Genomic DNA, 16,480 nt, shown 5'->3' with positions numbered 1-16,480 from the left:
AATTTTTCATAACAAAAAGCAGCGCCACATATGAAAAGAATCATACCAATCTCTTTGGAATGAAACACTTTGGCTTCTAAGCCACACATGAAAATGTAAAACTGGAAGTGCCAATTTCAGTAAAGTAACCTATGCTGTAGAAGTAATCACAAAACAGTTCCAGCTTGACTGGGGTGTTTAAAGTATTTGGAGCATTTATGAAATTTACACAGATTTTACATTAATTTTTGTTTATTATCATTTTAAAAATTATTGCTAGTATTCAGTCACATAAAAATTATATAATAATACAGACACTTCTGAGAACACACTCTCAGCATATTGGCATTTTATCAGTGACCAGAATAAAACAATCAAACACAAAAAATACACTCACTCACTCTCTCTCTCTCTCTCTCTCTCTCTCTCTCTCTCTCTCTCTCTCTCTCTCTCTCTAAAATTAACATGAGAGAGATTTACATTCTGGATTTTATCTCTCTCTTAGCATTTACAGCCCATAAACAGAATTCAGTCTTTGTAGGAGCTGATAACATTCTCCACTTTCTTGTGTTTCCCAGTGACTTTCTATGCACACAGTAATATGTGACATGAGGTAGAAACCTTTAAGTTTTTATGGTTGTAATAGATTTGAATTACAGGAAAATTAGAAATGGCAATAAGATAATAGGACAATTTGCAACAGACATCAAAATGGGAATAATAGACAATAAGTGTACACTAAAATTAACAGACAAATTTCTAAATGACAGTTTGCTGAAAATAAATTAAGATGACGAAGAAAGAACTTATTTAGTACAAAATATCTTAAATAAATGACGCTGTGAAACATGTTTGTGATAATCCTTGTGAAATTAGAAAATAATGATGAATGACAAGTGATTATTACAATGATTCTTGGTTGAAGTATTCCACTAGCTCTCACCCAGCATACAATAAATTAAATGTGAGATTCTTTTCCTTTAAAGGTATGAAACTTGCTGGAACAAGTAGTAGAGAGGATCTGTAATCTGCAGCAAGACACAGAAATCAATTGTGCTTATGACACTCTTTTTGAATAAATTTGCAAATGAAGAATATTGTCCACAGTACAAGACACATTTTTGATAGGCTAATTAAGGAACAACCTGAATGCAATAAGTCAAATTTGTGTTGAATTCAACAGAAGTCAGACTCCAAGTGAAATATATAAAGAAATCACAAAATTGAAGTCCTTTCAGTGCAGAAGAATTAACATCAATTCAGGAGAGATATATGGTGACATACAATCAACAAAGAAAATAGTATTACACTAGACACGAAAATAATTACAGGTACAGGGATGAATTCAGCTAAATACAATAATGTACTGAATTAAAATATACAGTTTGGTATTTGATAAGCTGATATGAAGTGTTGCAAATGACTCCTCAGAGCAGTGTGGTGGGTATTTTGTTTTTCCTGTTCTGGTTACCCATAACCAAACCAATGGCAAATGCATCAATTCTTGAATCGATGATAAATCCTGCAGATGCATATGCTAAAAAAGAAAGTGGAAACTCATTGTTAGTCGCCAAGTATATCTATTACACAATTTTAATAAATGATTAAAAATGCCTAAAATCATGCTTAGACAATTTGTTTCAGATGCAACACCACAATGTGTATGAGCATGTCTTTTATAAGAAAGGAAAATGTATATTTGGACTGATCTTTCAACTGCATTTTTACTACTATCCACTGAGAGTCTAGACAGTATGAATCACATCATGGAAATCAAGTCAACAACACTGGCTCATACACACATGCCATAGCATTAACTTGAATATAAATGTGTGTGGGGGGGGGGGGGGGGGGCACTTACTGTTAATCACATCAAATGGTGAAAATTCATTTCCAAATTCAGTAAAGATTTACTTTATTGGTATTCAGTTACAGCATGCAAGGACATGTTGGTGCAATCCAAACCTACAGAAGCCTGTGTTCTGCTTTGAATGGTAAAGAGGCCATCATTACAACAGCTGGGCACCAATTTCAAACTATCCAGCTATTGCCTTATTAATTTTTTAGTAATAGTCTATATTTAAAACCAGTACAGTATCTTTTGCGGGCTTTAATAGCTGAGGATTGTATTTTTACTTATCTCACATGGTGAAGCACACATTTTAAAGACTATGGATACTAAACATCTAAACACCAGAGAAGTTTGGAAATTGGACAGTGACGTAATGTGCCAATCACTTACTGTTGAACAGGTAATAAATCACAATACAAACTTTGTTCTAACTTGAAGTAATTTCAATGTATATTTCTATAAAAAAAATATTTGTGTAAAGACAGGAAAATTATCAGCAGCTATATGATATGTATGGTGTAAACAATAAGTGAATGAAGGGCTACTGAACGTTTCTGTTGCTTAGGCACAAGCAAGACAAAGGGAAATAACTAATTTCTTAATACTGTACGTTTACATGGATGTTAGATAAAATAGCTCTCCAAATCTCCTTCAGCCTGAAACACTTGTCTGTTATCAGGTGCCCTTATTTAGGTAATTTTATTTAAAATTAGAAATATACATACCACTTAATTTCTCCAAAAGTTCTGATACAGGAATCAGGAGTGGTTCCTTAAATCGGACTCCATTTCCATTAATTTTCAAATTCAGGTTATCAACATCATCACCATTCACCTATACAAAAAACACAAAGAGGCTGTTGATTCTGCTTAAAAAAGCAAGCACTCTTAAAACAGCAACTAAAAGACAATATGTATACACAAAATTCCTCTCCAAAAGAGGAATAAAAATGCAAAACTAAGAACACCATCAATATATTTAGTTCTAACTATGTTAAACTAGATGTAGGGCCTATATGGTTCTGAAATTTAACTCAAGTTAGCATGTTTCATTGATAGATAGATAGAATTTCATATATGGTACAAATAAGGGATGGAAAGACCATCACACTAATGAGTATTAAACTCTGAAGGAGCAGTAGGGGTAAAATACTCATTTGTTTACCAAAGAGTAACTGAATGGAATTACTTTGTAAAAGACATCCGCTGTCATTTCCTTGAAAGCACCATCATATTCAGAATCCAGGTTCATGCACAAAATAATGAATATCCAAGAAAAGAAAATCAGGATAATTGTAAATGTTGTGATATAGTGTAATCAGCTAGACAAAGATTAAGTACGAACTACTGAATAATACTGTAAATGGAATCAGATTAGTCACATGATGCACTGTGTGATGTATTTATCTTGTTTATCTTCTTTGTAGTAGCTACATTGCACTTTTATTCATGTACCTATTTACTAATAGCTTAGAAACAGTTTTCATACCTCCACTGTGACCAGACGCATTGAGCAGTTAGAAGCACCAGGGTCCATTGCTAGTATTGGGCCAATCTTCTTGATCTTTCCTGTGAAACCCGTGATTTCCTTGAGTTCTCTCAATGCTGATTCATCAGGAGACTCATTTTCTTGAACTAGACCTGTGTGTTGTGGAGATTTTATGGTTACACATGCTCTAAAATATGCAAGCCATTGATAAAGTAATGAAATTATGTCATTTGTGCTATCATAACTTTCCAACTAATTTACTTAACATGTATATGTCTGAAAGCATGTTCCAGGAATTACTTTATATTTCCTATATTAAGGTTGTTTACCTGCTGGCATTTCAATACTATAAGCCTTCAATGCTGGTCTGTATTGCTTGACAAGAATAATACAGTCATAATGCAGCAGTCTTTTGTAAAAAGCAATGACACCAACTGCATCAATCTTGGCATTGTCAGTTCTTGTCAGCCTTGTTGCACCTTCCCAAACTCTGGAAAGACAGACATTTAATTTTTATTATTGTTAGTATCATTATCACACAGCAATTTCTTTACTAGATTTCCTAAGATAGTAAGAAATAAAATGTGTCACTTCTGTTGGTATGGCAGAGTTAGAGAGACCCCAAATTAGTACAGACTTTTGCGCTATGGTAGCTGGTAAAGTATAGTATCTATAGTCAAGTGAAACAAAACCTTCATTATTTATCTACAGAATACTGTGTCTCTAGTATATTTCACAGTTTCTCTGTAGGAAAAAATAAACGAATATATTGTTATTTTGTTTTTATTTCTTAGAACTAAACTATTGGAAAGAAATATTTTGTATTTTAGTAGCTACTGGTGACACTATACGCAGTTATCATTATATCTGCTATAAATATTTTGATTCCAAATTTGTAAATGGAATGAGTGTTACCACTACTATGTATGTAATGGAAGTAACTTTATGCCAGATGGCTTTAATACATATAGAGGCAGACCTCACAAGTTTGCACACCTGTGCAGCTAAATCAGAATGTGTGAATAATGGAACTGCATTGGTGTGTTTACCTTGAGGTACTCAAGAAACTGGAGCACATATTGCACTTTGCCACTCACTAGCTTGCGCAGCGCTCGACTGTGTTGGCATACTGGTGCATGTGTATGGGATGGATCATTGAGGTACGGTACATTGCAGTTAGTAGGTAAACAATGTGATGACATCAAGATGTGAAAAAGATTGGAAAGAGATGTTTATTGAAACATACTGCAGTCAGTCTTATCTGTGGTGAGATATTCACAAAGATGTTACTATTGCAGGAAGAAACAAGTATCGTATTCAAGTTAATAAAAAAAAGGCGAAAGAAATATAACATACTGAGCAGACTAGTTCCCGAGCAGACTAGTTCCCAAAATATTCAATATTAGAAATTAATTACCGGACGAAAGACAAAAAGTTAAGGAATCTTATAAATCACAGCGAGATTCGCTTGAATATGAGAACTGAAGTGACAGTCCAAAAGTTATCTGTTTCGTTTCTTACGTGCTCGAGGTGTCCGATGAAACTCGTATTACAGTTTCAAAAGTGGTACGGTAATAAGGATAATGGAACTGGAACTGAGATACTGGTAAGTAAAATAAAAAGGTTTATTGTAAAAAAAATTGCGTGTAAGTACACGTTTCTCTTTTCAATCATTCTTTAGACTACCGTACGTAATATTTTTTTCTACTTTTAAAACAATCTTTCGTTGTCATGACTAAGTAGAGTATCAGCAGACTTTCATCTGTTGGGGCCACGATGAACCGTCAGACTTACTGCGTGTCCTGCAGGCATCAGATTAAACTGCACGTGTGAAACAGGCTATAAGAATTCTGACATCTTGCTTATTACTGTTAACTGCAGTATTTTTTAATATTATTTTGATCGTCGTGTTCCTACGGTGAACAGGGCAATGAAGAGGGCAACCAGTGCAGCAGTCGACTTGAGAGATCATTTGTTCTGAAACCGCATTAAGTTGACTGATCTCAGCTGCTTTTGGATAAGATCAGAGCCTGTTGTCTTCGTGATCGAAGCTGGTACTATAAACTATCTTTCAGTCATTTGTTGCTATACCAGAAGAAAAGAATGACGTAAAAAGGAAAGTAAGCCTTGACTCCCAAGGGGAGACTTTCAGGGACGTGGAATGAGTCAAATTCAATAAAACCGGCACGTGAATATGGCTGCCTTCTTAACGCAAATTTGATTTCAAGACAGAATCCTGAATATAGGGAAGAGTGCAGTTACTTAATTAAGTGCATACGCTTATGGACTATGCCTCTGAAGCATCAGGTATGGACGAACACAGCATTGTATTGGGTAAATATAAAACATCACTGAAAATTGAACCTGACGGTAAATGGCGCGTCCACATCGTTTAATAGAGACAGTTCAAGTAAAAGAACAGATTTCAGCATTGCAGAGTAAATAAGCACAAAAAGTGTACAAACAAATTGTTTATTTTCACATTATTGCCTATATATCCGAACCAAACAAATTGTGTGTGTGAAAGGACTAACTTGTCTTTTGGAACTACTTGAGGTACACATCACAAATAGAGAACATTTGCTGTTTTTTTTCTCGTATTCTTTCCTCACTAACGTAAATCATACAGACTGAACTGGCATTCGGGAGGACGATGGTTCAAACACGCGTCCAGCTATCCTGATTTAGGTTTTCCCTAAATAGCTTCGCCAGCCGCGGTGGCCGTGCGGTTCTAGACACTTCAGTCCGGAACCGCGTGACTGCTACGGTCGCAGGTTCTAATTCTGCCTCGGGCATGGAAGTGTGTGATGTCCTTAGGTTAGTTAGGTTTAAGTAGTTCTAAGCTCTAGGGGACTGATGACCTCAGATATTAAGTCCCATAGTCCTCAGAGCCTTTTAAATAGCTTCAGGCAAATGTCGGGATGGTTCCTTTGAAAGAGCACGGCCGACTTCTTTCCTCAACTTACCCTAATCTGATTGGACCGATGACCTCGCTGTTTGGTCCGTTTCCCCCAATCAACCAACCAACCAACCAAATACAGACTGTAAAATGCTATACTTGGTATCCTGTTTTTATCTGTCTGTCTTATACGATACACTCCACCTGTTTTCTTCGGAAGCAAAGCGCGACATAGGGTGGTTGTCTTCACCAAGGGCTCAGTCCGCCTGCAGACGCTATCTGCAGTTCTGTGATGACCGTGACGTTTTTACGGGCCTTGTACTTAGGTCGCTTGGGCGATAGGACGAGCTACCCGAGAGTGCGTAAACAACCTCGCATTCCACTGCCATGTCTACGGAATATCACGTAAATTACCGCATATACAACTGCTATCCTGAATTCGAGTTACTGTTGCCTTTCAAGTATGGGAGAGCGTCATACTGATATATCGCCACGCCGCCATGGTTGCCGTGGCCCTACGAAAAGAAAACAGTGATCTCAACGAGTGTGCAATTTTGGACTGAAATAAGTCGATGCCAACTGTCATGGAGGCACAATCACGAGGAAACTGTCACTGTGGAAAGGGCAACGGTGATAAAGTATCACAACAAACATCTGAATATATAACTATAAATCATTACCCTGAGGCACTGTCATCCGAGAAGGACGTTGGCCTGTCAAATGATCGCTGCTATATTATATGTCTAAGGGCTCTGAAATGGGAAAGTGGTCAAAACATCACCCTTCCGATAGCTAACACCCGTTCTTATAAGTGGAACCGCTGCTACTGCTCAAGTACCTCGCCAAGTTCTCCTTACGACAATAAATCTCATTTCACTCACTTCCATCCAACTGATTTCCTCGAGGGTATTTGGGATACGACTCGGGCTCCCCTTATGGCAGAAGGGCATACTGTCTGACAGTTACACAGACCTTGCAGTCTTAGGAAATTATGTATTCGTTGAATAAGCCATCGACACAGAGTTCCTTCTCACGAGAAAAGCGCCTCAACATACTGGATTGCACTTATGTTTGTGGAACTACGCTGACAGAATTTCCAAGGTGTGATGCAGGGTGAAAACAGAGCAATCACCAACATCAAAGCTCACAACTTGATTCATCAGTATCTGTTTGAACTCTTCATGAGGACAGTATTCGTAGCAGCATATTCCGTGGAAGGAATACAGCAGTCAGCCTGATTTACTCATGCCAAGACGCGTATCGTCTTGAATTTGCGTAATACATTTATATCTTCGTTAACACAATGCTTTGTCGACTTCTTTTAGAACGCTGCAACTGCCTTTGGTTCTGTAGGTTTTAGCTCCTTTTCCCGATTTTATGTGTGTAGCACAAACAATTTTAGTTTCGGACCACTGACACAGCGCAACGTTCGCAGGACGTCGTGGGGAATGCCGTGCAACATCACTGAAACTTTTTGTTATTGCTAGACATACAGGGTGTCCCAGGAGGAATGGTCAATTTTCGGGGATATGACGGAACGATCATTCGAAGCAAAAAAGAACATGGGCTCCAAAACTGACCATTCCTCCTGGTTCAAAATGGATCTGAGCACTATGGGACTTAACATCTTAGGTCATCAGTCCCCTAGAACTTAGAACTACTTAAACCTAACTTACCTAAGGACATCACACACATCCATGCCCGAGGCAGGATTCGAACCTGCGACCGTGGCAGTCCCGCGGTTCCGGACTGAAGCGTCTAGAACCGCACGGCCACCGCGGCCGGCCATTCCTCCTGGGACACCCTGTATAAAGGCGATACAAATTACAGGACCAATGACAGCTGCAGCATTTTAAAGGAAGTCGATAAAAACGTTGTATTGACGAAGATATATATTACGCCAGTTGAAGATGGGTGAAAGCTTGAAACGTATCATGCATAAATAAAGCTATATAAAAAATTGTTCGTTCCTGTATTTCTTCAAATCCATAGCCACGGCGCACGGAGACCATTAATGTGGATGTATTAAAGTTCTTTCAAAAACTGCGAAGTAGTGCGATAGGTTATTGCAACAAGTCCAGTCGTGTGACTGGAGACTTCGAAGTATCGACGAAATACGAAATAAATTTCAAAATGGAAAAAGTTGAAGTTCGTATACAGTAGCGCTCCTTCAACAGTGCCACCAGATAGGGTGAAAGTGACAACATAAGACATGTTGGTGCGCAAAAAGAGAATTAAAGGGCGTGCAGCGGCGACAGACCTGGGCGTGCCGTTCTGGTCGAGGTAGGTGATCCTGGCGAGCGAGAGCCAGTCTCCGGAGCTGATGTGCTCCTCCTTCACGAAGCGACAGCTGACGTTGTTGTTCATGGCTGGCGGCGAGAGGCGGGCGGTGACTGCGCGCTGGCCGCCCGGCCGGCGACTCTTGTAGGCGCAGCCCAGCCACGCCGCCGCTGCGTGCGCACCGACCACCGACCCCGCGCCCCTGCAATCTTTGCCCGACCTCGTCGATCGCCGCTGCCCGTCGTCACGGGCAAAAAAAACAAACAAACACAAAACGAGCAAAAAAAAGGCCGTGTTTACGCGACGTGCCTTCTTGGAAGGCAACGCAGTGGGACGCAGTGCGATATGCCCCTGCACGAAGCTGCGAATATCCTTTTTACGTGCGCCTCGTCACGTTGCTAACTGTAGTGAATGAGTGTCTCTCATCGTAAGAGTAGGGTAGGCCGGCTCGGTTTAGACCGGCCGCCAGTCACTGCTTCTCGCGTGTCCCCAGTTGTTCAGAATGCTGGAGACACTGAGAAGACAATGACCCCACTTCCTTCAATAAATATCTAACATGGAGGTAGTTCGTAGAGTGAATTAAGTTTTTCAAACGTATACCTGAGAATAATTCTTTACAGACGAATGGAAAAACTGGTAGAAGCCGACCTCGGGGAAGATCAGTTTGGATTCCGTAGAAATGTTGGAACACGTGAGGCAGTACTGACCCTACGACTTATTTTAGAAGAAAGATTAAGGAAAGGCAAACCTACGTTTCTAGCATTTGTAGACTTAGAGAAAGCTTTTCACAATGTTGACTGGAATACTTTCTTTCAAACTCTGAAGGTGGCAGGGGTAAAATACAGGGAGCGAAAGGCTATTTACAATTTGTACAGAATCCAGATGGCAGTTATAAGAGTCGAGGGACATGAAAGGGAAGCAGTGGTTTGGAAGGGAGTGAGACAGGGTTGTAGCCTCTCCGCGATACTATTCAATCTGTATATTGAGCAAGTAGTAAATGAAACAAAAGAAAAATTCGGAGTAGATATCAAAATCCATGGAGAAGAAATAAAAACTTTGAGGTTCGCCGATGACATTGTAATTCTGTCAGAGACTTGGAAGAGCAGTTGAACGGAATGGACAGTGTCTTGAAAGGAGGGTATAAGATGAACATCAACAAAAGCAAAACGAGGATAATGGAATGTAGTCGAATTAAGTCGGGTGATGCTGAAGGAATTAGATTAGGAAATGAGACACTTAAAGTAGTAAAGGAGTTTTGTTATTTAGGGAGTAAAATAACTGATGATGGTCGAAGTAGAGAGGATATAAAATGTAGACTGGCAATGGCAAGGAAAGCGTTTCTGAAGAAGAGAAACTTGTTAACATCGAGTATAGATTTAAGTGTCAGGAAGTCGTTTCTGAAAGTATTTGTGTGGAGTGTAGCCATGTATGGAAATGAAACATGGACGATAAATAGTTTAGACAAGAAGAGAATTGAAGCTTTCGAAATGTGGTGCCACAGAAGAATGCTGAAGATTAAATGGGTAGATCACATAACTAATGAGGAGGTATTGAGGGGAGGAGTTTGCGGCACAACTTGACTAGAAGAAGGGATCGGTTGGTAGGACACGTTCTGAGGCATCAAGGGATCACTAATGTAATACTGGAGGGCAGGGTGGAGGGTAAAAAATCGTAGAGGGAGACCAAGAGATGAATACACTAAGCAGATTCAGAAGGATGTAGGTTGCAGTAAGTACTGGGAGATGGAGAAGCTTGCACAGGATGGGGTAGCATGGAGAGCTGCATCAAACCAGTCTCAGGACTGAAGACCACAACAACAACAACAACCTGAGAATAGAAGCAACGAAGAACGGCAGCCCACCAGTAGGTTCCTGAGTGGTCCAGCACAATATCTGTGATGGCGTGCTGGAAAGTAGCACTTTCGAATTTTTTACTTGAAAACTCTTAAAGATTTTTAAATAAAACAAACTTTCTTAATATTGTAACATTCTACATCTTTATTCTTTCTGTCTAAAAATTTACATGGAGAGCAGGCCGCTGTGGCCGATCGGTTCTAGGCGCTTGAGTCCGGAACCGCGCTGCTGCTATGGTCGCAGGTTCGAATCCTGCCTCGGGGCATGAATGTGTGTGATGTCATTAGGTTAGTTAGGTTTAAAGGGGGTAGGACGTCAAACGGGCCGACTTGGATTAGATTAGATTAGATTAGATTAGATTAATACTAGTTCCATGGATCATGAATACGATATTTCGTAATGATGTGGAACGAGTCGAATTTTCCAATACATGACATAATTAGGTTAATTTAACAACATACTTAAGTTAATATAACAACTTTATTTTTTTTGTTTTTTGTTTTTCTTTATTTTTTATTTTTTAATATTTTTTTCTTTTTTTTCTTAATTTATATCTAAAAATTCCTCTATGGAGTAGAAGGAGTTGTCATTCAGAAATTCTTTTAATTTCTTCTTAAATACTTGTTGGTTATCTGTCAGACTTTTGATACTATTTGGTAAGTGACCAAAGACTTTAGTGCCAGTATAATTCACCCCTTTCTGTGCCAAAGTTAGATTTAATCTTGAATAGTGAAGATCATCCTTTCTCCTAGTATTGTAGTTATGCACACTGCTATTACTTTTGAATTGGGTTTGGTTGTTAATAACAAATTTCATAAGAGAGTATATATACTGAGAAGCTACTGTGAATATCCCTAGATCCTTAAATAAGTGTCTGCAGGATGATCTTGGGTGGACTCCAGCTATTATTCTGATTACACGCTTTTGTGCAATAAATACTTTATTCCTCAGTGATGAATTACCCCAAAATATGATGCCATATGAAAGCAATGAGTGAAAATAGGCGTAGTAAGCTAATTTACTAAGATGTTTATCACCAAAATTTGCAATGACCCTTATTGCATAAGTAGCTGAACTCAAACGTTTCAGCAGATCATCAATGTGTTTCTTCCAATTTAATCTCTCATCAATGGACACACCTAAAAATTTGGAATATTCTACCTTAGCTATATGCTTCTGATTAATGTCTATATTTATTAATGGCGTCATACCATTCACTGTACGGAACTGTATGTACTGTGTCTTATCAAAATTCAGTGAGAGTCCGTTTACAAGGAACCACTTAGTAATTTTCTGAAAGACAGTATTGACAATTTCATCAGTTAATTCTTGTTTGTCAGGTGTGATTACTATACTTGTATCATCAGCAAAGAGAACTAACTTTGCCTCTTCATGAATATAGAATGGCAAGTCATTAATATATAATAAGAACAACAAAGGACCCAAGACTGACCCTTGTGGAACCCCATTCTTGATAGTTCCCCAGTTTGAGGAATGTGCTGATCTTTGCATGTTACGAGAACTACTTATTTCAACTTTCTGCACTCTTCCAGTTAGGTACGAATTAAACCATTTGTGCACTGTCCCACTCATGCCACAATACTTGAGCTTGTCTAGCAGAATTTCATGATTTACACAATCAAAAGCCTTTGAGAGATCACAAAAAATCCCAATGGGTGGTGTTCGGTTATTCAGATCATTCAAAATTTTACTGGTGAAAGCATATATGGCATTTTCTGTTGAAAAACCTTTCTGAAAACCAAACTGACATTTTGTTAGTACTTCATTTTTACAGATATGTGAAGCTACTCTTGAATACATTACTTTCTCAAAAATTTTGGATAAAGCTGTTAGAAGGGAGATTGGACGGTAATTGTTGACATCAGATCTATCCCCCTTTTTATGCAAAGGTATAACAATAGCATATTTCAGTCTATCAGGGAAAATGCCCTGTTCCAGAGAGCTATTACACAGGTGGCTGAGAATCTTACTTATCTGTTGAGAACAAGCTTTTAGTATTTTGCTGGAAATGCCATCAATTCCATGTGAGTTTTTGCTTTTAAGCAAGTTTATTATTTTCCTAATTTCAAAGGGAGAAGTGGGTGAGATTTCAATTGTATCAAATTGCATAGGTATGGCCTCTTCCATTAACAGCCTAGCATCTTCTAATGAACACCTGGATCCTACTATATCCACAACATTTAGAAAATGATTATTAAAAATATTTTCAACTTCTGACTTTTTGTTTGTAAAGTTTTCATTCAATTTGATGGTAATACTGTCTTCCTCTGCTCTTGGTTGACCTGTTTCTCTTTTAATAATATTACAAATTGTTTTAATTTTATTATCAGAGTTGCTGATTTCAGACATGATACACATACTCCTGGATTTTTTAATAACTTTTCTTAATATAACACAGTAGTTTTTATAATTTTTGATAGTTTCTGGGTCACTACTCTTTCTTGCTGTCAGATACATTTCCCTTTTGCGGTTACAAGATATTTTTATACCCTTAGTAAGCCATGGTTTCTTACAAGGTTTCTTACGAGTATATTTAACTATTTTCTTGGGCAAGCAGTTTTCAAATGCATTTACAAAAATGTCATGAAATAAATTATATTTTAAATTGGCATCAGGTTCACGGTACACCTCATCCCAGTCTAACTGCTGTAGGCTTTCCCTGAAATTTGCAATTGTTAAATCGTTGACTGAACGTACCACTTTGGAGGACTGTTTAGTATTGCTGAATGGAGCTATGTCATATATTGTAACTAGCTGTGCACCATGATCAGAAAGACCATTCTCAACAGGCTGAGCATTTATCTGGTTAAACTTATCTTGGTCTATAAAGAAGTTATCTATCAGTGAGCTGCTATCCTTTACCACCCGAGTAGGAAAATCAATAACGGGTGTCAAATTGAAAGAACCGAGTAATACTTCAAGGTCATTTTTCCTATTACCCTCTTTCAGAGAATCTACATTGAAGTCCCCACAAATAATAATTTGCTTCCCCCTGTCTGACAGATAGCACAACAAGGAGTCCAAATTTTTCAGAAATAGATGAAAATTTCCTGCTGGGGACCTATATACAGTTACAATTATAAATGTGCCTTTATTTAATTTAAGCTCACAGGCACATGCTTCTATATGTTTCTCTACACAAAACTTTTTTGTTTCTATACTTTTTGCACAATGATTACATCGAGGTCACAAAAGTCATGGGATACCTATTGATATGGTGTTGGACCTCCTTTTGCTCGGCATAGTGCAGCAACTCGACGTGGCATGGACTCCACAAATCGTTGGCACTTCCCTGTATAAATATTGAGCCATACTGCCTCTATAGCTGTCCATGTTTGCGGAAGTGTTGCCGGTGCAGGATGTTGTGTACGAACTGCTCTCTCAATTATGCCCCGTAAATGTTCGATGGGATTTATGCCGGGCGTTACAGGTAGCCAAATCATTCGCTCGATTTGTGGAGAATGTTCTTCAAACCAATCGTGAACAACTGTCACTGGTGACATGACATATTGTCTGCTATAAAAATTCCACCGTTGTTTGGAAAAATGAAGTCCATGAATGGCTGCAAATGGTCTCCAAGTAGGCGAATATAACCATTTCATTTCCAGTCAACGATCAATTCAAAAAAATGGCTCTGAGCACTATGGGACTTAACTTCTGAGGTCATAAGTCCCCTAGAACTTAGAACTACTTAAACCTAACTAACCTAAGGACATCACACACATCCATGCCCGAGGCAGGATTCGAACCTGCGACCGTAGCGGTCGCGCGGTTCCAGACTGTAGCGCCTAGAACCGCTCGGCCACTCCGTCCGGCTCAACGATCAATTCATTTGGACCAGAGGACCCAATACATTCCATGTAAACACAGCCACACCATTATGGAGTCACCAACAGTTTGCACAGTGGATTGTTGACAACTTGGTCGATGGCTTCGTGGGGTCTGCGCTAAACTCGAACCATAACATCAACTCTTACCAACTGAAATCGGGACTCATCTGACCAGGCCACTGTTTTCCAGTCGTCTAGGTTCCAACCGATATGGTCAAGAGCTCAGGAGAGGATCTGCAGGCGATATCGCGCTGTTAGCAAAGGCAATCGCGTGGATCTTCTGCCGCCAGAGGTTATTAACGCCAAATTTCGCCGCACTGTCGTAACGTATACGTTCGACGTACGTCCCACATTAATTTCTGCAGTTATTTCGCACAGTCTGCTCACCTGTTAGCACCGGCGACTCTACGCAAACGCCGTTGCTCTCGGTCGTTAAGTGAAGGCTGTCGGCAACAACGTTGTCCGTGTTAAAGGTACTGCCTGAAATTTGGTATTCTCGGCACCCTGTTTGACACTGTGGATATCGTAATACCGAATTCTATAACGACTTCCGAAATGGAATGTCCCATGCACCTAGCTCCAACTACCATTCCGAGTTCAAAGTCGGTTAATACCCATCAAGCGGCCATAATCACGTCGGAAATTTTTCTTACGAATCGCGTGAGTACAAATGACGGCCTCGCCAATATCTTGTGTAAGTGATACTATCGCCATATGTATATATGCATACTGATATCCCATGACTCGCTCCGGTCGCAGATTCGAATCCTGCCTCGGGCATGGATGTGTGTGATGTCCTTAGGTTAGTTAGGTTTAATTAGTTCTAAGTTTTAGGCGACTGATGTCCTCAGAAGTTAAGTCGCATAGTGCTCAGAGCCATTTGAACCATTTGAACCATCCCATGACTTTTGTCACCTAAGTGTATTTTTCAACGTAGTCACCCTGGCGACGAACACATTTATGCCGAGAGACCAGTTTGTTGATACCGATAGACCAGTTTGTTGATACCGTCACGTCACTGTAGAATGCTTAACTTTGTTGACCAAGCCACAATATCACCTCTGCTTGCACCGCTTTATCACTATCAAAGTGAAGTCCTGTAATATGTTCTTTAAATTTTGGCAACACGAAAATCGGACGTGGCCAACGAGCACTGACAACCCAACGTAATACATTACTGATACCTATACAATCACCACCGTACTCAGCTCCAATTCTCCTATGGATTCCAATTCGATTCACGTTTTCTGCGGTTAGAAACTCTGTTACAGCACACTGTTTACCACGCACGGCCGTGTTGCAAGTTACAATTCGGAGCCCTCTGTCGGCAGAGGCTTGCAATATGAGTCAGCGAAGGAGGATAGTCGACCGAGCAATATGTAAGACATGTAAGAGCCTACGGAATATCAGACCAGCTGTGTGGTTGGATTGAAGAGTTTTTAACAAACAGAACATAGCATGTTGTTCTCAATGGAGAGACGTCTACAGACGTTAAAGTAACCTCTGGCGTGCCACAGGGAGTGTTATGGGACCATTGCTTTTCACAATATACACTCCTGGAAATTGAAATAAGAACACCGTGAATTCATTGTCCCAGGAAGGGGAAACTTTATTGACACATTCCTGGGGTCAGATACATCACATGATCACACTGACAGAACCATAGGCACATAGACACAGGCAACAGAGCATGCACAATGTCGGCACTAGTACAGTGTATATCCACCTTTCGCAGCAATGCAGGCTGCTATTCTCCCATGGAGACGATCGTAGAGATGCTGGATGTAGTCCTGTGGAGCGGCTTGCTATGCCATTTCCACCTGGCGCCTCAGTTGGACCAGCGTTCGTGCTGGACGTGCAGACCGCGTGAGACGACGCTTCATCCAGTCCCAAGCATGCTCAATGGGGGACAGATCCGGAGATCTTGCTGGCCAGGGTAGTTGACTTACACCTTCTAGAGCACGCTGGGTGGCACGGGATACATGCGGACGTGCATTGTCCTGTTGGAACAGCAAGTTCCCTTGCCGGTCTAGGAATGGTAGAACGATGGGTTCGATGACGGTTTGGATGTACCGTGCACTATTCAGTGTCCCCTCGACGATCACCAGTGGTGTACGGCCAGTGTAGGAGATCGCTCCCCACACCATGATGCCGGGTGTTGGCCCTGTGTGCCTCGGTCGTATGCAGTCCTGATTGTGGCGCTCACCTGCACGGCGCCAAACACGCATACGTCAATCATTGGCACCAAGGCAGAAGCGACTCTCATCGCTGAAGACGA

At 40.0% G+C, this 16,480-nt stretch overlaps 1 protein-coding gene across 1 annotated transcript; it reads right to left on the bottom strand.

The window, feature by feature from the left end:
• Positions 1–213: 213 nt before the first annotated feature.
• On the bottom strand, positions 214–8,708 carry LOC126248734 (ADP-sugar pyrophosphatase-like). Its single transcript, XM_049950053.1, has 5 exons — positions 8,479–8,708; positions 3,649–3,809; positions 3,320–3,471; positions 2,557–2,665; positions 214–1,516 (listed from the first exon to the last, which is right to left on the bottom strand). The coding sequence occupies exons 1-5, from the start codon at positions 8,583–8,585 to the stop codon at positions 1,407–1,409; spliced, it is 639 nt and encodes a 212-aa protein (XP_049806010.1). The 5' UTR covers positions 8,586–8,708; the 3' UTR covers positions 214–1,406.
• Positions 8,709–16,480: the final 7,772 nt, after the last annotated feature.

The sequence above is a fragment of the Schistocerca nitens genome, chromosome 3 (genome assembly GCF_023898315.1).
Source record: "Schistocerca nitens isolate TAMUIC-IGC-003100 chromosome 3, iqSchNite1.1, whole genome shotgun sequence".
Lineage (NCBI taxonomy): Eukaryota > Metazoa > Arthropoda > Insecta > Orthoptera > Acrididae > Schistocerca > Schistocerca nitens.
Note: the sequence above shows the minus strand (reverse complement) of the source record. Positions and strands in the feature narration are given on the sequence as shown.

Bases quoted from the DNA above. Each gene is read 5' to 3' on its own strand.
- LOC126248734 (XM_049950053.1), bottom strand. From the start codon at position 8,585: ATGAACAACAACGTCAGCTGTCGCTTCGTGAAGGAGGAGCACATCAGC. The intron at 3,810-8,478 runs GTCTGTCGCCGC...CTGTCTTTCCAG, and splicing joins GACCAGAACGGCACGCCCAG to AGTTTGGGAAGGTGCAACAA. The intron at 2,666-3,319 runs GTATGAAAACTG...TTTTTTGTATAG, and splicing joins TGCGTCTGGTCACAGTGGAG to GTGAATGGTGATGATGTTGA.